Source organism: Impatiens glandulifera, chromosome 4 (assembly GCF_907164915.1).
Source record: "Impatiens glandulifera chromosome 4, dImpGla2.1, whole genome shotgun sequence".
In the NCBI taxonomy this organism is placed as follows: Eukaryota; Viridiplantae; Streptophyta; class Magnoliopsida; order Ericales; family Balsaminaceae; genus Impatiens; species Impatiens glandulifera.
The window spans coordinates 10,899,867-10,925,294 of record NC_061865.1 but is presented as its reverse complement, the minus strand read 5'-3'; the positions used below and the strand labels follow the sequence as shown (position 1 = coordinate 10,925,294).

Sequence of the window (25,428 nt, the reverse complement as noted above, 5' to 3'; positions counted from 1 at the left end):
AAGGTAGAAAATACTCTTACTTAATATATTAATTTTTATTTTATTTTTTATTAAAATACTCTTAATTAATTCTTTTTTATTAACAAGAGTAAAACTCAATACAAAATAAATATAATTAGAATAAAACCCAATATAAAATAAATAAATAAAATTATTACAGATTTTGATAAAAGTAAGAAAAAAAGTTTACCTTATAAAATCATAAAATAATTATTATTTTGTATGATTCATTTTGTGTAATAAAATATTTTTATATTCATAACAAATTATATATATATTTTTTTAAAGTTTATTAAGTATTTTTCTATTGTGCCGTATCTGATGAGTATGTATCTTTAATACATATATATTTTATTATTTTTATCTATATATTATTCTAATATGATTTTTTATATTATTTAATAAATTTATAAATATAAAATGAAAATATTTGTGTGTTTTAAAATATAAATATGTGAAAATATTAAAAATATTATTTTTTGTTTTTTTTATGATAATATAATTTGATTTGTTTTTTCCTTTCATGTTTATTATATTTATATCAGGTTATAATTAACATAAAAATAAATTTCAGTCATTCTTAGTTTATTTTATATAATAGTATAAGAAATATTATTCTTTTGTGTTTATTTTTCTGGTTAACAGTACAATAAAACAAATATGATAGTTTCTTTATCTCTTAACTATATTTTATTGACATTCATAAACATTTAAAATTTTTGGTGTTAAGAAAATAATTTTAATATTGATTCATAAAAGCCCACTTAGTTAATGCTTACTTTATGTTGCCTATAAATGGAGATAAGTAATTCACGTCTCTTTAAATGGAAGAAGGTCATTACGAATATATTTTAATAAAGTAGACTATAAGAGTAAATTGTTAATACAATTTTATTTGTTTTTTCTGTAAGATTTATTATAATTTATATTAGGTTATAATTAACATAGAAATAAATTTTAATTATTCTCAGTTTATTTATAAAATAATATAAGAAAGATTATTATTTTGTTTTTTTTTTGTTAACAATGTAATAAAATAAATAAGATAAAATATTTGGTTATAATTTTATTTATTTTTTATAATATAATATTTTTATGCTATTTTTCATTTTAATTATTATTAAATTTATTAGCCATTGTGTTCTTGTGCCTAAATTTATATTAGAATATATTAAATAAGTTTTTGGTATATATATTTTTAATTTTTTTCTTATCTAATATTAAATATTTAATAAATTTGGAGATTTATAAATTATTAACACATATGTGACACATACATTTTGTTTGTTGTGTTTTGAAATATAAATCAAATATATAAAAATATTAAAAATTATTGATTTATTAAGTTTGAATTATTTTAATAACTTTGAGAACAAGTTTAAATTATTTCAATAACTTCTTTAAGAAACAATATATGATAAAAATGTAATAGCTATTAACTTTATAAATATATAACATATTGATTAATTAATGTTTTGTTAACTCGTTACAATTCATATAATAACAACCACTTTATTAATAAATCTTAATTTATTGATATGTTTCTTATTTTAATTTATAATTTATCAATTTTTAATTAACATGATATATATATATATATATATATATATATATATATATATATATATATATATATATATATATATATATATATATATATATATATATATATATATATATATATATATTTATAATATAATATGGATTTTTTTTATTATACATTAGTGTGACACTATTTTATATTCTGAATAAAAAATAAATTTGTAAAAATATATTGTGTTAGATTTTGTAAATTATAAAATATGTTCACTTTTATAGATATCGTTTTTTAAATTTGTTTTTTAATAATATATATTTTTTTCATTAATTTCATTTTTAATCCATATTTATAAAAAATATTTTAAATTTTATCAAAATTAATATTATGAAATATTAATAAGTTTATGTTTTTTAATATTAATTTAAAGTCATAATATTTTATATAATGCATTTACATGTAAAATTAAGTTTGTAAAGTTTGTGAAGTTTGTGAAATAAGTTATTTATATGATATAAAATTATTATGATTTATGTTACCCATTTTTTAATCTGTAATTTATATTGTGCTTTGAAATATATATATATATATATATATATATATATTACCTTGTTATATTTAGATAATAATTAATATACATTCTTTTATTTCTTACCTACAAAATTATAAACATTAATTTATTTTGTATTTAAAAAACTAATTTAAATATCCAGTAATAATAAAGAAGAGCTTGAGAGTCATCCAATTTCATGAAATAATGAAATTTATATTTTAAAAATATTTGTAATATAATATTTATAGTTTACAAAACAACAAACTTTGGCTAATTCTTTATTATATAAGAGAAATGATATATGACAATAATATTAACTATTATATATATTTGAAATTATCATTTTTTTTATAAATATAATTAAGAAATTCCTTTTTATTATAATATATTTAAAATTAATAATATATGTATTATAAGTGTTCAAATTTATATAAAAATGATAAATATTTTTATATTTAATAAATTAATATATATATATATATATATATTATGAAAATTATAATAAATTTTATATATTCTTCATATTGAACTATAAAATAATAATAACTTATAAATAAAAAATATTATTATAATTTTTTTTTCTTATCAAATCACAACTTTTTAAATGGTGTTATGTATGTATCTGGCACAGACTTTGTCTATTCGTCTCACATTAGTATGTGAAATCTATTTTTTTTTCAAAATTTATTTATTATTATTGTTTTTTCTAATATAAACTTCTACACAAAATAAACAAAATATTTCACCTTTATAATAAATGAATCAAAATTTGGATGAAACAAATAATCAAAATTTTTAATATATTTCCTTTTGAGTTTTTTTTTTTTTTCATTTTAAATTTTGATACAAAAAGATTTATAAGAATAATTCTTAAATATTTTTTAAATCAAAGTTTATTTTATAAATTAAGTTTAGATAAACTCTCAATATAATAACTTTTCCTTTATTATGCATGTGACTCTACCATATCTTTTACATTATTTAATCTATAAGAACAATTTATGTTGCTTTATACCTTAATCTATAATCATTGGTTTTAATATTTTTACAAGAGTGTTTCAGAATTTGAACCTATTATTAATAACTATAATATCATTTTTTTTAATAAAAATTTCATATATAAACCGATTTGTTTAATGTAATAGACAACAACTCTATATGTATTTAATTTGAATTTCAAACTGAAACTAATTTTTGAGTTTGCAGATAGTTTTTTTTTTATATGTATATAAGAATTAATGTATGTTCAACAAAATATAGTCTAACTAGTTTTAAACTAAACACAAAATTAAAATTGAAATTTAAACTATTTTTATTTTAAATTGGGCAAATCTTAATTAAGTCGTATGGTTTAAAAATATTCTAAATCACTTGTAAGTTGCTTAGATCATTCCTAAGTTACAATTCTTGAATTAGAGCTTAAGAACAACAACACAATCATTTTAATTTTTGAATTTTATTTAAGAGCTAATAAACATAATAGTCTCTGTACATTTAATTAAGTTTTAAATATCTTCTTATATATAATTTTGTTTTAAATCAATCCTTATACATTTATTTTTGTTTAAGAAGATCTTTGTAAACCCCTTTTTTACTAGTGTGTATAAGAAACATTATACATATTAGTCTATAAATTAAACTTATGTGTTTATATTGTACAATAAATTGAACGATTTTAGCTTGCTAGAATCTTTCTAAATCATCCAAACTTGATTTTCTCTTTCAAAAAACAAAGTAGTATATAAGAAATGATACTCAAGTATATGCAAATTTAATTTTGTTTGTAACTTCAATTACAGTTGAAATGAGAGTTTAAAATAGATTGACAATCATTTTTAATACTTTGAGAGAAAACTTATGTACTTCTTCTAACATACTAAAGTTTTTTCCCCATTATATCTAAACAAAAATTGAAAAACTTAAAAAGGATATTTTATAACATTTATTAAATAATATAAAATGAATAATATTAGATTAATATATAAAAAAATAGAACAATATATATATATATATATATATATATATTGATACATACTCACAAATTTATTTAATATCTCATTAGTTTTTGGCACAACAACAAAATAAACTTACAAAATAATTAAAAAATAAAAATATTATATTACAAAAACTGAATAATAATAAAAAAATAATTATTTTGTAATTTTATCAAATAAAAAAAATGAATCAATTTAAGTTTGAAAATTTGGGGAAATTTTGCCATAAATGTGAATGGTTGGTAGAATCACATACCTATCTCCTAAAGAAGCCCAACAAGAAAGCCCATGTTTTAAGTGTGAATTCTTCAGCCCACCCTATTTCACACTTAAAGAATTATTAATAACACAAATTGTCTATCTTTGTTATTTTTTTTTATGGAGAATGATGTTTAAACAAGAATTTACTTAAAAATAATTTTTTAGTTGTCAATTTAAAATGTTGATTTTTGATTAGTTAATATTTTAAATTATAATTGTAATTGAAACAATCAAAATAAAATATGAGTTATATGTTTTACAATTAAAAAAATCATAAAATTTGTAAAATATAGACAGTTTAATTTTATTTTTTTGAATCCTACAAGATTTATTCGATCATTTTTAGGTGGTTAGAACTTAATATGAGTTCAAATTCGATCAAAATTGTTAAAAAACCAATAAGATTTCTTTTTTCACTTTCAAATGATTGAAAAAGAAAAAAATGATAAAAAAAAGTTCCTACAACATTAATTTTTTTATTAAAAAAAAATAGCATGAACCCCACCGTCATAAATCTCGTTTCCATTTAAAGCGTTTCTAGTTGAAATTGAACGTGTTATCTTTTAGTCTCTTAAGTCGACTCTTACCTACAACATCACTAATACAATTATTAATACAGTTCATTATTCACAATTATGATTCATTATTCACAATTATGATATTTTCATTGGAAAATAGAAAGTTACTAATTTACTTTCAATGACTTATTACTTCTTGACTTGTAATTGATATCCTATTATGTTCGGCCAACCACAAATCTTTAGTCAAAGTTTTTAGTCAAAATTTCTTGGAATATGTCCTTACCTTAAATTCATTCTAGAGGTAAGTTAAACCCAAACTTGGAGAGAATATGATCTTTGGATTCCTTTTATTGGAAATATGTTTCTATTTATTTTTATTTCAAATAATTTTTTCATGAAATCTACTCTAATAATATAGGAAAAAATCTCATAACAAATAGATTAAAAAAAAAGAGAACAAATACCCACTTGAATATAAAGAAGAAGATGCAATATGTATTTAATTAATTTGCTAACATATAAATATTAATTAAGTAATAAAAAAATGGGAGGTTGTCCTATAGACAGTTAAGCAAATAAACAGGTGAAAGGAATTAGAAAGACTAAATTTTTCTCTATTTCTTTCTACCCACCACAAATCCATAAACAAACATCCCCCCAGTTCGTGCGCACCACAATCGATTCAACAACGTTGCCACGACCCAAAAAAAAAAACAAAAAAAATTGATTCTTGATTCTCCCTCGCAGTTATGTTCATGTCTCTTCTGACATCTTCTTCCCCAAATCATCTCCACCCAAATTAATCCAATTTCATCGATCAGACAAAAACATGACTCCGGCAGAAAAATCCGACAAACCTTATTACCCATCTGATAGACCTGGCAGCTTCATTTCCCGACATATACGTCTCAAAAGCGACGTTTCCAGCCCAAGAACACCCGATTTATCATCCGTCGCCGAAGTTCAACAACCCATTATAGACGATTTTGTCGCCGAAAATTTCGATGAATTGGTTCAAGATCATAACATTGAACAAGTAACCGAAGAAATCGATCGATTCACCGATACTCTGTCCGCCGTCGATGATAAAACAAATCCACCTGATGTTCCCGATACCGTCGATACGTTTTCCAAAATCGTCGAAGCCCGAATAGCTAAATATTACTCGGGTGACAATCATTCACGATTTGGTAAAATGACAGAAGAAGATTCATTCTTTCTTCAAGCTGTTAATCGGATTTCGAAACTTACCGACGCTTTTAGTGATTTCCCTTCTGCTTCCGCCACTACGACGTCGCTTAATCGAACAAGCATGGCGCTTCAACGAGCAATGTCGTTTTTAGAAGAGGAACTTCGTGATCTTCTTGAAGGTTCTAGGAGCAAGAGGTTTTCGTCTCCGGTCGAGAATAATATTAAATCCACTAGTACTCTTTCCTCGTCGAAAAACTTACTGTCGATTAATTCTCGACATGACACTTCGTTCACGGATCTGACGATAAACGAGGACGCCGAGGAAGAAGTATTTCCCGGGTATTCGAATGATGTCGTGACGAAGATGACGAGGATTGTTTCGACGATGATATCAGCTGGATATGAGAGCGAATGTTGTCAAGTTTATAGTATTTCGCGACGGAACGCGTTTGAAGAAGTGTTGAGAAGTTTGGAAATTGAGAAGATGAGTATTGATGATGTTCAAAAAATGCAATGGGATACGTTGGAAATTGAGATTGGAAAATGGATTAAGGCGGTTAAACAATGCGCAACCGTGTTGTTTCCGGGAGAACGTAAGCTAAGCGAGTCGGTTTTCCCCGATCACCCGACAATCTCCGATAGCTTATTCGGAAACCTAGCACGAGCCGTCATCATACAACTTCTCAACTTCGCGGATGCGGTTGCCCTCACGAAACGATCTGCGGAAAAGCTCTTCAAATTCCTCGATATGTACGAGACCCTCCGCGAACTCACCGCTGTCGTCGAAGGCAGCGGAAGTAGTAGTGAGGTACGTATCATTTTCATTTTTCTTCAGTTGTTAAAAGTTAGGACAATGTTTGTGAGAATTGTGCTAACTTTCTTTCATGTATTAAATTTTTTTTTTCAAATAAATAAAAAAATGTTTTAATATGCCAAATGACGCTGTTTGTTTTGCTACATAGGCAAAGGTAGAGATAACGGCAGCCGGAGACCGGTTAGGAGAGGCGGCGGTTTGCATATTCGGGGATCTCGAGAGCTCAATCAAGGGCGATTTAGCAAGAACACCATTGCCAGGCGGAGCGGTACATCCCTTGACTCGTTATGTGATGAACTATTTAAAATACACATGCGAATACAAGGAAACACTCAACCACGTATTCCTCTCAAAGGAGCAATCGAAATTGAGTCCTTTCGCGTTTCAATTGATGACGATAGTAGAGCTTCTCGACGAAAGCCTAGACGGGAAATCAAAGCTATACAAAGATACATCGCTCCGATTCGTGTTCTTGATGAACAACGGGAGATATATACTTCAAAAAATAAAAGGATCAACGGAGATACTCGAGGTGATGGGAGACACATGGTATAGAACGAGATCAACAATCGTGAGACAATATCATAAGAATTATCAAAGAGAGACATGGGGGAAACTTTTGCAATGTTTGAGTCAAGAAGGATTGTTGCAAGGAGGGAATGGGAAAGTGCAAAAACAAGTGTTGAAGGATCGGTTTAAGAGTTTTAACACTATGATGGAAGAGATACATAGGACTCAAAGCGGGTGGGTGGTGAATGAGGAACAATTGAAATCGGAATTGAGGGTCTCGATTACGGCGGTTGTGATTCCAGCTTATCGGGCTTTCTTCGGGAGGTTTAAACATTATTTGGAGTCTAGTAGGCAAGCAGATAAGTTCATTAAGTATCAGCCAGAAGATATTGAGAGTATGATTGAGGATTTGTTTGAAGGTAATGCTGTTTCAATGGCTAGGAGGAGAACATAAACCAAACAAACATTTTCATTTCGATTGTCTATTTTTCGTCTTCATCTCCATCTTCATTGTTTTCATATGTTTATTTCGTTTATTTATCGTATATTATAAATAGAGTCATCTTGTTACACATTTTGTATCTGAAATATTGATTTGTAAAATAATTCTACTTCAAATTTCGATCAAACTTAATTAATGTTATTTTTGTCAGTCCAAAAACAAGTCACCTTAAGTTTACCGGCGCTAATCAAGAGCGTCGCTGAAATATGCGTCGGAAATGTATAGATGTGTATAATAAGCGCCGGTAATAGCGTCGTTGAAAGTTCCTAGAGATAAAAATGTAAATAAAAACATGAAAGTTCGAATTTTTGGTTATTTCAAAATCAAAATTTAATTAAACATGTTATCATATAAAATGTGTAGAAACATAAACATGGCTTATTCAAATACTATAATCTAACTGCACATTTTTTAATTTTTTTTTTAAAATATCAGGTTAACAGTGCAAATCTAGTTGCATAATATGCAATATTGAATTTATAAAAAAAAATTGAATGAAATGAAAGTATATTTTTTTTGTAATGACTTAAGTATTTGTTAAAAAAAAAGAGTAGTATTAGAACAAAATAATTGTCGTCTAAAAATGTTGCAAATGCTTAGTAGAAACATTTTTGTATTAGTTAAATTTGTTGGGCCTTGTGGGTTCAGCCTAATTATACACAACAAGCAATCCTTAAAATGTTATTCACTCTATCATTACTAAGAAAAAAAGAACATTATGCTAAGAGACCAAATAGAGAAGAAGAATCAGAGAAAGAAGAAGAGAAATAGGTAGTAGTGATTTCTTTACATTTATCACCTTCAGGTTCTAATTTCTTGTTGTCTTATATCTAGACTTATTTGAGTGTAAATGAAATTTGTTTTCTCTGTATGTATATCTCAATTTTAGGTTTAAAGTTGAGAAAAACATTTGTATTCGTTTATTGTTTGATATAATGATATTTGCTAATTTGTCCCGTGGTTTTTTACCCTCCAAGTTGAGAGGGTTTTTCATGTAAATCTAGTGTTGTTTTATTTTTCTCAATCTCCTATTTTAGATTTGAATAACATGTGCATTTACCCATCTCACATCGATTGATTATAATAGAAAAATATTATTCGTTTCAAAATTCTCAATAAGTGGTATCAGAGTTGTTAGGTTTATTTTTTTATTGAAGAGTAATTTTTTAGGTTGAGGTGGAAGGCAATAACACAATGATCAGGTTGACAAATAGTAATTGGCAGATTTGGAAATCCAAAATAGAGGATATCCTATATTGTAAAAACTTGTATGAATCGGTTGAAGGAGATAATATGAATCCAAAAGATATGTCTGACGCTGATTGGATAAAATTGAATAAATAAAGCAATCAACACAATCAGACAGTGACTTGATGATAGTTTATGCCACCATGTAGCAAGTGAGAAGAGTGCACATGAGTTGTGGAAGAAGTTGAAGTCATTTTATGAGCAAAAAACAATAAGTAACAAAGCGTTTCTAAATTGAAAGTTAGTAAATCAAAAATTCAGATAAGGTATAAGTGTTGTTGAGCATTTAAATGAGTTCCAAAGCTTGATTAATCAATTGTCAATAATGGAGACGACCTTAGAAGATGAGCTACAAGTCTTATTGCTCTTGGGATCATTGCCCAACAGTTGAGAGACCTTGGTTGTGACAGTCAGTAATGCAACTCTTAATGATGTGCTTACTATGAGTATAATTAGTAGCAACTTGTTCAATGAGAAGACAAAAAGGAAGTCAAATAATACAAATATTGTACATTCTCTAGTCATAAAGAACAAGAGAATAACTTAATAACGACATCAATCAATAGGCCATAGCAAGTCTAGAGACAGATCAAAATCTAAGGGAAAATAATGTTATCACTATGGTAAAGAAGGTCACATGAAGAAAAATTGTAGAGCTAGGAAAAACTACATTATAAAGGCAAAAATCAGAAGAAATATAATGAGAACAGAAATACCACAGCCACGGTAACTACAAATGATGTAGTGATTCTTTTTGTGAAAAGGAACAAAATCTACATGTAGAAGGTCACCAAGGAGTTGATAGATAATTGATATAGGTGATTGCTATCATGCTACACCGAATAGAGAGTTCTGCACAACTTACAAGGCTGGAAATCTTGTACAGTGAAGTCACTAATCACTCGAGCATTGTGGGTATTGGTGATATTTGTTTGTAGACAAAGTTTGGACATCGGTTAACACTGAAAGATGTGCGGCATATTCCTGATTTGTGTCTAAACTTGATAGCAGGTGATGCATTGAACAAAAATGGATTCAAGCATTATCTTAGTGGTGGAGAATAGAAGCTCAGTAAGGGATCAATGATTGTAACAAAATGGATGTCGTGGCACTCCCTATATCGAACCCATGTGAAGATACTCAAGAATGGACTGAATGCAGTACAAGCTAAAAGCTCTATAAAACTGTGGCTTAACGTCTTGGCCACATGAGTGAGAAAGGGCTGCGAATTCTAGTGAGAAAACTTCACATCCCCTCAAAAAAATACGAGATTCTAGATTTTTGCGACCACTGCCCATTTGGTAAGCAACATAGAGTCTCTTTTAATCAAACATCAGAAAGGAAATATAATGTGTTGGGCTTGGTTTATTCTGATATGTGTGGTCCTTTTTTAAGAGAAGTCATTAAGTGACAATCAACATTTTCTAACATTTATTGATGATAGATCTAGAAATGTGTGAGCTTATTTTATGAGAACGAAAGATCAGGTATTTCATTACTTTCAAGAGTTCCATGTCATGGTAGAAAGAGAGACAGACAATAAGCTAAAATTTCTTCACTCTAATAACGGAGGAGAGTATATCACCAAGGAGTTTAAAGAATATTGTGTAAAATATGGAATTCGACATGAAAAGATAGTACATGAAACTCCACAACACAATCGTATGGATGAGAGAATGAATCGCACCATTGTAGAAAATGTGAGATGCATGCTAAAAATGACAAAGTTGCCAAAACAGTTTTGGGGAGAAGCAGTTCACACAACTTGCTATCTCATAAACATGTCACCCTCTGTTCCTTTGAAGTTTGAAATACCATAAAGAGTATGGTCTAAGAAGAATATTTCATACTCGCATCTAAGAGTGTTGGATGTAAAGCATATGTGCATATTCTAAAGGAACAAAGATTCAAGTTGGATGATAAAACAATTCCATATATTTTCCTTGGATATAGAAATGAGAAATTTGGGTACAGATTATAGGACCCAAAAAGAAGAGAATTGTCAGGTGCAGAGATATTGTGTTCTTCGAGGGTTAGAACGGGATAAATTTAAAAATCAATGAGAAGTCAGATAGAGTTGATGAGTCCATATGACTCATACCAATTTTTTCACATATACAACAATAACAAATGAAGATGAACATAATAAAGAAGGCATAGAGGAAATCTCTAAATGAATGATAGTAATGATGATGAGATTGTTTATGATGCTCCTATGTAGGGGACAACATCATCAAGAGGAGTTAGAAGAGCTCCCAGTAAGAAGGTCTAAAAGAGAGCACCAAACTTCTAAAAGACATCCTTCTTCAGAGTATATCCTATTGACAGAAGAATGAGACCCATTAAGTTTTTAAGAGACACAAATTCATAAAGACAAAGATAAGTGGTAAAATGCAATGAAAGACGAGATGAAGGCATTGCAAGAAATGGACACATATGAGTTGGTGGAGCTTCCTAAGGGATGAAAGGAATTGAGAAACAAATGGGTATTCAAACTAAATAGAGATGAAAATGAAGAGGATATGAAGTATAAAGCCCGACTGGTTATAGAGGATTTTGGACAGAAACAATGCATCAACTTTGAGGAGATCTTCTCACCAATGGTAAATATGACTTCCATTTGTACAGTGTTAGGTCTAGTAGCTAGATTAGATCTTGAGCTTGAGCAATTTGATGTAAAAGTTACATTCCTTCATGGTAATTTGGAAGAAGAGATCTACATGGTGCATCAGAGGGATTTGAAGTGAAAGAAAAAGAGAACATGGTTTTCAAATTGAAGAAGAGTCTATATGGTTTGAAACAAGCTCTGAGACAGTGGTACACAAAATTTGACTCTTTTATGATGAGTCATGGGTATTAGAGAACCAAAGTAGATCCGTGTGTTTACTTCAATTCTAATGGAAAGTTTCTAATCCTTTTACTTTATGTTGATGATATGTTTATTGTAGGACATGATGCTCAGATAATAGCTATGTTGAAAAAGGAGATGTCAAGACATTTGACATGAAGAACATGGGTCAAGCACGTCAGACATTGGGAATGCAAATTACTTGTGATAGAAAGGCCAAGAGACTTTGGTTGTCACAAGAGAAGTACATTGAAATGATGTTTGAGAGATTCAACATGCAAGGAGCGAAGGAAGTAAGTTGTTCACTTACTAGCCATTTGAAATTAAGCAAGAAGATGTATCCATCAACAAATAAAGAAAATAATGAAATGTCAAGTGTGTCTTACTCCCCGACTGTAGGGAGTTTGATGTATGCAATGGTTTGCACTAGGCCATATATAGCGCATACAGTCGGTGTAGTAAGTATATTCCTCTCTAATCTAGGAAAACAATACTAAGAAGTAGTGAAGTGGATTTTTAGATATATAAGAGGCACTTCCAATTTGTGTTTGAGTTTTGGAAATAGTGAAACTATGTTAGAAAGTTACACAGATGTTGATATGGCTGAAGATCTGGATCATAGAAAACCACTTCCGGTTATGTGTTTACTTTGGTAGGGGGAGTTGTGTCATGGCAATCCATGTTGCAGAAATGTGTGGTTTGTCAATAACAAAAACAGAATACATTGCAGCAACTGAAGCTGGTAAGGAGTTATTGTGGTGATTAGATTTCTCGTAGAGCTTAGTATGCAACAAGAAGATGCAATTGTTTTCTATGCTAGCTTTAGTGTCATAGATTTGAGCAAGAATGCTACAAATCATTCCAGAACTAAGCATATTGATGTGAGATTTCATTGGTTAAAATATGTAATAGAAACCAACAGATGAAACTAAAGAAAATCCACACGGATAAGAACCTATCAGACATGCGTACAAAGATAGTTCCAAAGACAAGCTCGAACTCTATTGTCGGCTTATTGGAATGAATACCAAGTGATGCGGTGTGTCTCTCACTACGGGCTGGTGGAGGAGATTGTTGGGCTTTGTGGGTCTAGCCTAATTAGACACTTAATTAAACAAACAAACCCTAAAATGTTATTCACTCTATGACTGCTAGAAAGAGAGAGCATTCTGCTAAGAGACCAGAAATAGAGAAGAAGAAACAAATGAAGAAAAAGAGAAGGAGGCAGTAGCGATCTCTTTACCTTTATCACCTTCAGGTTCCAATTTCTTGTTGTCTTATATCTAGACTTGTTTGAGTCTGAATGAATTGATTTTTTTTGTATGTATACCTCAACTTTAGGTTTAAAGTTGAGAAAAATATTTGTATCCCTTTATTGTTTGATATAGTGATATTTACCGGTTGACCCATGGTTTTTACTCTCTAAATTGAGAGGATTTTCCACGTAAATCTGGTGTTGTTTTATTGTGTTTGATTTCCTATTTTAGATTTGAATAAGATGTGCATTTACTCATTTCACCTCGATTAATTATAATAAAAAAGTATTTTTTGTTTTAAAATTCCCAACAATATTCTATTGCTGATGAGTTTAGAAATGATAAAATAGATTAATTAGTTAGGTTGAAAAACATCTTTAATACAATTTTCATTTTCTCTTTCTAGCATTGGCAGATCTAAGAAAATTTTCTCTTTCTAGTGTTGGCGGAACTAAGAAGAGGGTGTAGGGTGGATGGGTGGGTTTAAGTATATATATATATATATATTAAAGTTTATATATAAACTAAAAATAAGTAATTTTTAAAAATTTATATTAAAATAAATTAATGTTTTTTTTACGTGAAAGATTGAACATAATTCTTGAAGAAGCTATATAATTGTCTAATAACTTTAAGATTTTTTCAATTTATTTTGACACTTCATATAATTCATAATAAAAATTATAAACCTACTTTGTCAAATACAAATATCTCGATAGTGTAAATAATATGAATTTAATCTCAATTACTAAAGTATTACTTTTCAATTTAAGAGAAAAAGAATTTGAACATATTTTGGAATACGTGCAAATGATTTACATACACATGACATTGAAATTTCAGATCTAAATACTTCATACAAAATTAAAATAAGACGTTAAAAGATTCGTTGACAATTAGTCACCACTATCATTTTAATATCTTCTTCAATTCAGTGATAAATTTTGAATAAGAATAGGTGAATTTCAAAGTTAATGATGAAGTAGTAAAGCTCCTTATATTTAGTTCGGCTTTAGACACTAAAGATAATTTCAAATTATTTAAAACTAGAGATATTTAAAAATTGATTTAAAGTATTATTCAGAAGACTTCAGTAAATAAGAAATGCATTATTTGAGATCACAACATCAATATTATAAAATTAATGTTTCTCTTAATAAGAATTTTCAAAATATGTTTTCCATCGATCATTAAATTGTGTCGCGAATTAGTTGAAACAAACAAATCATAAAATTATAATTTGATTATAGATTAATTAGACATGTTTTGACCTCCAATTTCTACCGCTATTACAAAAATATCATTTTCAGTTATAAAATATTTGAAAATTGTTCAACAGAATAAGATGAAAGAATTTTTTATAACAGATATTATGATAATTTATATTGAAGAAGAATTTGTTGAAAATATTGATTCAAATTTTATAATAGATTAATTATATTCTATAAAAAAAAATAGAATGTTACAATTCAAATAATATGTAAAAATTTGTTAAATTTTATAGACTTTCTTTTATCTTAATTTTAAATTTTAAATAATACGAGATAAAATTTTAAATATATAAATTTGCTATTTAAATCGGGTATTCTCCTCACTTTTTAAATCTTTTATATTTATTTTATTTTAATAGAGGTATTTGTGTATCGGTTCGAATAATATGATCACTTATTATAATAGTATAATGTATATAATATTTATAGCCATGGAAAAAAAATCACGGAGTTGCCATTGCTTTCTAGTGATCAAATAGAGTTGGTTCGATTATAAATAATCGATGGCTACACACCTCCACTTGCATTTGCTTTGATGTTAGAGAAATTGAAGTCTATTTAATAAATTTATTTGAAAATCAAATACAAACTATGAATATAAAAAGAATTTGTCTACCCTAATTTTGTTTTAAAAAAATGTTTTTATGAGATTTAAACCAATGATTAAATAATTTTGTATTTTCTATTATAAACTAATATGCTATACACTTTTATATTAAAATAATTAATAAATTTAAATAAATAACTTATTTTTTATTTATTAAATGGGTTGTCCTAGTCCGTGAGTTTGCTGGGCATCTCCGAGAGCCGACCTTATGGTAATTGAATGCTTAAAAAATAATTGTTACTAAAGACTTTGTTCGGATATAGGTTATTTAATAACCTTATGTTATTTGAATAATAATAATTATTAGTGATTTTGAGAATATGTAGAATAATTTTGATAAAAATACTTAAATATTAAAATATAATGATAAAATAAAAAATAATAATTTAAATAATTGATATTTTGGTATTTTGGTTAATAAATTTATTAATATAACGGAGGAGATGAGAGTGATATGAACCGGACAAAGCCTAAGTTGTAATCAAATTATGCTTGTTTATAATCTTAATCATGGGCGGTCGATTCGACGGTTTGCACGCCACTAAATCAACATATTGAATAATTAAATTTGGTTCATTAGTTTAATAAATCGTCGATCATTCGATTTGATTGATTCAATTAGTTTTTTTTTCGATTTAAACCAATTCAATTTAAGGGTTCAGTCGGTTTTAGTTTCAGCTTTAGTCCTCTTATTATATTAAAAAGTCTAGAATAATTTAGTAGGCAATTATTAGATATATTAATTTAATTTAAATGTATTTGATAAACAAATTTTAAACTATAAATAATTTGGTTATTGTGTTAATTTTCTATATATAAAAAATATAAATTTTACATATAGGATAGTTTTTAATAAAAATGGTTTCTTATGCTACTTCAAATATCTTTATACACAAGTCTTCAATAACTTGCATAATCAAAATTCTAGTTACCTGTCACATTCAAATTTTCTTTCAAATGATAGTAAAGAGCAAAATTATTATGAATACAATCATCAAATAATTTAATTTATCAAAATAATATATTAATAATATAAAATAATTTTTTTTATTAAACAATACTGTTTTAAAGTACCCCTAAGATTCAATAAACTTCTTATTTATCTAAATACTTAATTTATCAATATTAAATACATATTATTATAATTTAACTAACTAAATAAAAAATAACTTAGTTTTTTACTCATATTATTAGAAAAAGATAAAAATAAGTTAATATTCACTTAGGTCAAAAACTAATGTTTTTATCGATGTTGATGAAAAGATTAAATAAAGATCAATGAATGGATAAAATAATTAATTTTTAATTTTTAAAATAAATTATTTTAAGAATTAAATAAGAACTAACATAATCATGTTTAAACTCAAAACATAAGCCAAATCTACAAAATAATTTTTTATTTAAGGTTAAGAATGAAATATAAAACTTTTCTGTACAAAATAAAAATGTCACATTTCATTCTCATTAAAATAAAATTCTTAAATTAAAAAACTTAAAGAAAACATGACACAATTATCGTGCTAACTTCATATAATATTTTAATGATTAAAATAAAAACTAAAGAAAATATAATATACAAAAATAATCAATATAAAAGGTGGTTGATTGACCAAAAATATGTTTGGTGTGATTTGTTCTTAAATAATATATTTTTATATAATAAAAAACTCAATTTGATTGAAATAGTAAACTCAATTTGTTGTTAAATAATATATTTTCTTAACTTCTAATATTTTAATTTCATAATGAATATTTTATTCTTCTACATATCAACCCAGTTTTAAGTTTATGGGCGGGTCAACCCACAATCCGACTCAAGTATCCATTTACTCTCACATAAATATCCAAATTAACCACAGCTCTCGACCCGGCAATCCGGACACTTTAAAAATTAAGCATCATTATATATATATAGATTAGTTAGTTAAAAATTTGAACTTTAAATATCTCGCGTTCATCAAATTTGGTGTTGAATCTTAAATATAAAGTGTTTTTAGCCTAGTTGGTTAAAAAGTTGTACTTGTTTTTGTTAGGTTGCAAGTTCGAAACCTACAAATAATATTTTTAAATTTATTTTTAACCGTTTTAAATTTATGGGCGGGGTCAACCCACAATCCGACCCAAGTATCCAAATTAACCATAGCTCTCGACCCGGCAATCCGGACACTTTAAAAATTAAGCATCATTATATATATAGATTAGTTAGTTAAAAATTTGAACTTTAAATGTCTCGCGTTCATCAAATTTGGTGTTGAATCTTAAATATAAAGTGTTTTTAGCCTAGTTGGTTAAAGAGTTGTACTTGTTTTGTTAGGTTGCAAATTCGAAACCTACAAATAACATTTTTAAATTTATTTTTAACCGTTTTAAGTTTATGGGCGGGTCAACCCACAATCCGACCCAAGTATCCAAATTAACCACAGCTCTCGACCTGGCAATCCGGACACTTTAAAAATTAAGCATCATTATATATATATATATTAGTTAGTTAAAAATTTGAACTTTTAATGTCTCGCGTTCATCAAATTTGATGTTGAATCTTAAATATAAAGTGTTTTTAGTCTAGTTGGTTAAAGAGTTATACTTTTTTTGTTATGTTGCAAATTCGAAACCTACAAATAACATTTTTAAATTTATTTTTTACCGTTTTAAGTTTATGGGCGGGTCAACCCACAATCCGACCCAATTATCCAAATTAACCACAGCTCTCGACCCGGCAATCCAGACACTTTAAAAATTAAGCATCATTATATATATATAGTCGTTTTAAGTTTATGGGCGGGTCAACCCACAATCCGACCCAAGTATCCAAATTAACCACAGCTCTCGACCCGGCAATCCGGACACTTTAAAAATTAAACATCATTATATATATATAGATTAGTTAGTTAAAAATTTGAACTTTTAATGTCTCGCGTTCGTCAAATTTGGTGTTGAATTTTAAATATAAAGTGTTGTTAGCCTAGTTGGTTAAAGAGTTGTACTTGTTTTTTTAGGTTGCAAGTTCGAAACCTACAAATAACATTTTTAAATTTATTTTTAACCGTTTTAAGTTTATGGGCGGGTCAACCCACAATTCGACCCAAGTATCCAAATTAACCACAGCTCTAGACCCGGCAATCCGGACATTTTAAAAATTAAGCATCATTATATATATATAGAGAATAATTTAATTTATCAAAATAATATATTAATAATATAAAATAATTTTTTTATTAAACAATACTGTTTTAAAGTACCCCTAAGATTCAATAAACTTCTTATTTATCTAAATACTTAATTTATCAATATTAAATACATTTTATTATAATTTAACTAATTAAAATAAAAAATAACTTAGTTTTTTACTCATATTATTAGAAAAAGATAAAAATAAATTAATATTCACCTAAGTCAAAAACTAATTTTTTTTTTTATCGATGTTGATGAAAAGATTAAATAAAGATCAATGAATGGATAAAATAATTAATTTTTAATTTTTAAAATAAATTATTTTAAGAATTAAATGAGAAATAACATGAAAATTCATGACCATAACCATGTTTAAACTCAAATCATAAGCCAAGTCTACAAAATAATTTTTTATTTAAGGTTAAGAATGAAATATAAAACTTTTCTGTACAAAATAAAAATGTCACATTTCATTCTCATTAAAATAAAATTCTTAAATTAAAAAACTTAAAGAAAACATGACACAATTATCGTGCTAACTTCATATAATATTTTAATGATTAAAATAAAAACTAAAGAAAATATAATATACAAAAATAATCAATATAAAAGGTGGTTGATTGACCAAAAACATGTTTGGTGTGATTTGTTCTTAAATAATATATTTTTATATAATAAAAAACTCAATTTGTTATTAAATAATATTTTTCTTAACAACTAATATTTTAATTTCATAATGAATATTTTATTCTTCTACATATCAACCCAGTTTTCTTTGTTTGGGCCCTAGTGTTTAATAATTTTGTTTTGTAATTTTCCAATCAAATTATTAAATATATTTATTTTTTAAAAAAAATAGAATAAAACATCTTAATAATTTTGAATTTTGATTGATTTGATAACAAATGGACCCGAATTGAATTATTTAAAATAAATCCAAAAATCAATTATCAAACCTCTGTCAAAAATACGAGAAATTTTTTATCGAATATCACCCAACTACAAACTAACAAATTATGGTCAATGCGTTTAATGCGTTTGTATACGTACGCCACTTTTTATTAATATTCAAAAATTAGTTGACGATTCTATTTTCAAATAAATAATTTAAACAAGAATTACATAAAAAAAAATCAAATTGTTATTTAATTATCGTGAATCCCTAAATTATTCAAATTTGAACAAAATTAATTATTTTATAATTAATTTTAAAACACTGTTAAGAAATTATTTGAAATTGTTTAAAATAATATTTTATTTTAAAAATATTCCTAACACACAAACTAAAGTTGAAATTCTCGAACTTTAAACTTTTCAGCTGAACAGAAACTAAAAAATGGTTTTGCTCGAGTTACAAATATATAACATTATATAATTATTAAATATTAAAAAATTAATTAGAGGAGAAATATTTTTAATTAGAATATATATATATATATATATATATATATATATATATATATATATATATTAGAAAAAAATGAAAAGATAAATTATGATAGATAGAAAATAAAAAATACATTACTTACAAAATATATTTAATATATATATATATATACACAAAATTATAAAATTATTTCAAAATCTTACTTAGTCTAAGGGTTAAAGTTTCCACGTTTATACTTAAGACAAACGAATCCTTATAAATTAATTATTATATGTGGGTGTGAATTTGACTTGAACTATAACTTATAATAGTGGTGGATAAAGCAAAAGCGAAATTATCGGTTTGAATAAATAAACATTGGTGAGCTAATTTATGGGTTCGTCCACAGAGGGTGAATAGGACTTATGATCATGTCGAAATGTGTACTTGAATGGTTCGTCTATGAAGAAAATATCGGCTTGAATAACGCAAACATTGATGATAAAAACTCAATGATCCGTGTCCATAGAGGTGAGTCAGGCCTAAGATAATTCCGAAAGTTGTAATTATATATATATATATATATATATATATATATATATATATATATATATATATATATATATATATATATATATATATATATATAAAAAGACAAAAAATATAAATTAATAAAGACAAAAATTTTTTTAGCATTTTTATAAATTAAAAATTATGTTTTTTAGTTAATAAAAATATGATAAAATATGTAATATTATATAATTATTAAATATTAAAAAATTAATTATAAGAGAAATATTTTAATATATATATATATATATAATATTATATATTTAAAAAATGAAGATAAATTATAATGAAATAAAAAAATACATTGGATACAAAATCTAATTTACAAAATATATACACGTACACAAAATTGTTTCAAACGTCTTACTTGATCTAAAGTTAAAGTATTCACGTTTCATACGTAAGACGAGTTTTCAAATCTCTTCAAAGTAATTATTATATGTGGATTTGAATTTGAATAACATATAATAGTGATGGATGAAGCAAAAGCGAGATTGTCGGCTTGAGTAAACAAACATTGATGAGAAGACGAATTGAGTAAACAAACGTTGGTGAGATAACCTAAAGGTTTGTCCACAGAGGGAATGTCAGATTAAGTAACACAAACACTGGTGAGAAAACCTAAGGGTTCATCTATGGAGGGTGAGTTAGGGCTTAAGATCATGCTGAAAAATGTGATCGAATGGTTCGTCCATGGAGAGAATGTCGACTTGAGTAACGCAATAATTGATAATAAAACTCAATGATTTGTGTCAATAAAGGGTGAGTTATGGCCTAAGATTATGTCGAAAGATGTATTCGAATGTATATATTATGAAAGAAAAAATATATTAATATAAACTAATAAAGACAATTTTATTTAACATTTATTTTTAAATTTTATACCGGCCTATTATCCCTCGGCAAACCACATCTTAATCACACTTGGTTAAATGTTGTACTTATTTTGTTAGGTTGCAAATTCGAAACATACAAATAACATTTTTAATTTTATTTTTAACCGTTTTAAGTTTATGGGCGGGTCAACCCACAATCCGACTCAAGTATCCATTTACTCTCATATATATATATCCAAATTAACCATATCTTTCGACTCGGAAATCCGAACATTTTGAAAATTAAGCATCATTATATATATATAGATAGATAGATATTAGTTAGTTAAAAGGTTCTCGCGTTCATCAAATTTTATGTTGAATCTTAAATATAAAGTGTTGTTAGCCTAGTTGGTTAAAAGGTTGTACTTTTTTTTTGTTAAATTACACGTTCAAAACATACAAATACCATTTTAAATTTTATTTTTAACCGTTTTAAGTTTATGGGTGGATAAACCCACAATCCGACTCAAATATTTATTTACTCTCACATATATATCTAAATTAACCACAACTCTCGACCCGGCAATCCGGACACTTTAAAACTTAAGCATATATATATATATATTAGTCCATAATAGTTTAGTAAGCACTTAACAAATCTATTAATTTAATTTAAATGTATTTGAGAAACAAATTTTAAACTATAAATAATTTGGTTATTGGGTTAATTTTCTTTAAAATATACATATATAAAAAATGTTTATTATGCTACCTTAAAATATCTTTATACACAAGTCTTCAATAACTTGCATAATCAAAATTCTAATTACCTATCACATTCAAATTTTCTTTCAAATGATAGTAAAGAACAAAGTTGACCCACAAACGAGGAGACGTTTTCATATTGTTTTTTTATGTTATTTTTTGTTTAACTTTTTATTATTCGATATTATCAATACAATAATCAAATAATTTAATTTATCAAAATAATATATTAATAATATAAAATAATATTTTTTTTATGCATGTTCGGAGATAAACTCTTACGTCACCCTTCTTCTGTTTTCAGAAGGATTCCATTAGAAGGTTTTGGTTTGTATAGCATCTACACAAATCTAGTAAGAACTCAGGACTTAACAGCTTCCTGTTCTGAACTCCTAGCTATCACTCAAGACATACAACTTTCTATTCAACTTACAACACTGAATATATTCTCAGATAGTACAATAAATTAACTCTCATCTTGGTGTAAATGAAATACAAAATGCACTTATGAAAGATGAGTTAGAGAGAGTAAGTTGATCGAGAGTTCCAGAGACTTTTTGAAGCTTGTTGTTCATAGATATGTTCGTCGTTGTACTTTGGAGTCTTTATATATTGAAGCGTAACAACGGTCGAATATGATTCTTAGATACGTGATTTGACCGAGAGTCTAGATATCTAGGGATCGTGAATTGACCGAGATTCCAGATATTCAGGGAACGTACCAAGAATCCAGATATTCAGGGATCGTGAATTGACCGATAGGATTCATCGTTGTACTATGATGTCCTTTTATATTGAATCGTAGCAACGATTGAATCTATTTGTAGACACGTGTCAACTTTCTGATGGTTGTATGCCAAGTGACAGTCTGCTATTAGCGCAACACTGGTGTTCGCTACTCTGTTGTAAACGCTTCTTCAGACTGTTGCTGAAGTAGGGTTGCTGTCAGCGCTTTCTTCAGATTGTTGCTGAAGAAAGGTTGATGTCGACGCTTTTTCAGACTGTTACTGGCGCTTCTTCATCTCTACTGTTGAGGCAAGCCTGTTGTCAGCGTGCTGAAGTCAACTCTACTGTTGGCAACCCTGCTGCCAACGCCTCTTCAGATCTGTTGACGTCAGCTTTGCTGCTCGCACCTCTTCAGTTTTACCTGCGCATTGAACATTTACAAAAACTTAGTTTTATTCCATTATCAAAATTATGTCGTGTTGATTTTTATTATCCTAAGTTCATTTTAATCAATTTTTTCTTAATTTAACTTAATTAAGATTTCTTCTTTAATTTTATTTTAATTGATTTTTCTTTTTTCTTTTTTAACTTAATTTAACAATATTTTTTATAATAAAAAACTCAATTTGATTGAAATAGTAAACACAATTTGTTGTTAAATAATATATTTTCTTAACTACCAATATTTTAATTACATAATAAATTTATTCTTTTTTTAAATATCAATCCCAATTTTCTTTGTTTGGGCCCTAATTTTAATAATTTTGATTTTGAAATTATTGAATTAAATTATTGAATATATTTATTTGTTATAAAAAATATAATAGAATTTTGATTGATTTGATTACGAAAGGACCCAAAATTGAATTTCTATCACCATCATCCATCCCCACTTGCCTTTACCAGCTCAGCCTTCACTTTCACTTTTTCTTTTTCTTTTCAAACAAGCATTTTTATTTTGATTTTTTTTAAGAATATAAATATTCTGAAAAACATTGAACCAAATATAAACTAACAAATATAATAATAATAATAAAACAAGTTCATACATGTAGCTATGTAACGTTATCCAGATTTCTATGATGCAGAATCGGTTTGCTAGCACCAACCAAAACTTTTTTGGATACAAATAAATATATATTATATTATATATTTGTAACAAAACTTATTATATTTAATGATTTATAAAATTATGTTTCAAATTAAAAATTTGGTCATCTTTTTTATAAGATTTTTTTTTATATAAAAGTTGGGTTATTTAAAAAATAATGTTTGTGATGATTTTGAAGAGTTGAAGATATTTTTGGATAAATATATTTAAAGAGTATTAATATATAATGATAAAATGAAAAAAAAAATTAAAATTAAAAGTATTTTGATTAATAAATTAAGTAATAAGACAAAAGAAGGAGAGTGAAAAAATATTTTTTAAAGTTAAAGTGATCCGAATAAATAATAATATATACTTTTTTTAACAATATACCATCCAATTGAAAATCAATACATTATTTGGAAAATAATATCAAACATATTAATAATATATAAATAATAAAATATTATCTATAATTAAATATAATTTGAGAGTTAATCTTTATATTAACCTAAGATTAATTTAATCCGTCTATTATGATTTAACTCAAAATATTATTTAAATAAATTTATTTTATAACTTTAAAAAAGTGAATTGTTTGTAATGATTTTTTTAAAATGATTATTTAATAAGAAATTATTTTGAAAAATAAAATAATTTGTGTTTTAACATTTTAATACGAAGATTAATAAAAAGAGATGTATATTAACCATACAAAAATAAGTTCAATCACTGGTATAAAGATTCAATTACAATTTTATATATTACTTTATAAAATTGTTAATTCTATCAATATTTGTTATGCAATGAAAATTTTATTTATTTTTTTTTTGTTATGAGTAAAGATATATTGATGAAAAACTCTACGTGGTACAAAAAAAAATCTATACAATTTTGTTTCATATTGTTTTTTTTTTTTAGAATTTCACCCAAAAACTCAAATATTTGATCTACCATATTATCATAATGATGAGGATAAAATACAAAAATACCATCGTTTATATATTTTATAATTTTATTATACTATTATTTAAAAATAATGAAATAAATAATCAATTTAAAAACTAGTTTTTATACTCCATTCTAGAATTAACATAGGTATGATATGATGAAAGGGTTTTTGAGATAAAACCCAGTTTTTATTTCAAAACTCAAGTATCTTGTTAATTATCAAATTAAATAATTTTATCATTTAAATATCAAAATTACCCTCTAATTTTATTCCCTCTCTAAACCATTATTCTGTTGCATACACCATATCCTCTAAAGTCAAAAGACAAATTAGTCTTCAAATTTTAAAAATTAATTTTTTCATACTTTTATCAAATAATATTTTTTGGATAAACCCAAATAAACCCTACAAAAAAACCATTTCCTCAAACAAGGCACAGGCTACAATCTTGGGTTTGAGCATGTTAGTAAAAAGTTCTACCAATTTAATTAATTAAATCCACTTTCTAAAAGAAAAACTAAGTTTATTTTTTAACTTTACACCAAACAAAATTGATTTTATTCCAATATAACCAACCTCTCAAACGAGCTCTACATGTATCTACTCAATTTTATGGTTCTAAATCTTTTATTTTTCTAAAATAAAATAAAATAAAAATATTATAGTTTAAAAATGGTGGGACCTTATTACATAATGATAATCTTGAATCTTGATTAGATAAGAGGGAGAGAGGATTCCACGTCACGTCCCATCCCCACCCTCTTTGGCTTTGACCCCCCAATAGATAATGCATTATTTTCCTTTTTTTCTTTTTTCTTTTTTTCTTCTTTTTTCTTTTTTCTTTTTTCTTTTTTTAT

At 26.2% G+C, this 25,428-nt stretch overlaps 1 protein-coding gene across 1 annotated transcript; it reads left to right on the top strand.

Moving 5' to 3' along the window:
* Window positions 1–5,695: 5,695 nt before the first annotated feature.
* On the top strand, window positions 5,696–7,872 carry LOC124934707 (exocyst complex component EXO70B1-like). Its single transcript, XM_047475225.1, has 2 exons — window positions 5,696–6,865; window positions 7,020–7,872. Exons 1-2 carry the CDS (start codon window positions 5,696–5,698, stop codon window positions 7,833–7,835), a joined length of 1,986 nt encoding a protein of 661 aa, XP_047331181.1. The 3' UTR covers window positions 7,836–7,872.
* Window positions 7,873–25,428: the final 17,556 nt, after the last annotated feature.

Excerpts from the sequence above, each read along its gene's own strand:
- LOC124934707 (XM_047475225.1), top strand. The coding sequence starts at position 5,696 with ATGACTCCGGCAGAAAAATCCGACAAACCTTATTACCCATCTGATAGA. Across the intron at positions 6,866-7,019 it reads GCAGCGGAAGTAGTAGTGAG|GCAAAGGTAGAGATAACGGC; the intron begins GTACGTATCATT and ends TTTGCTACATAG.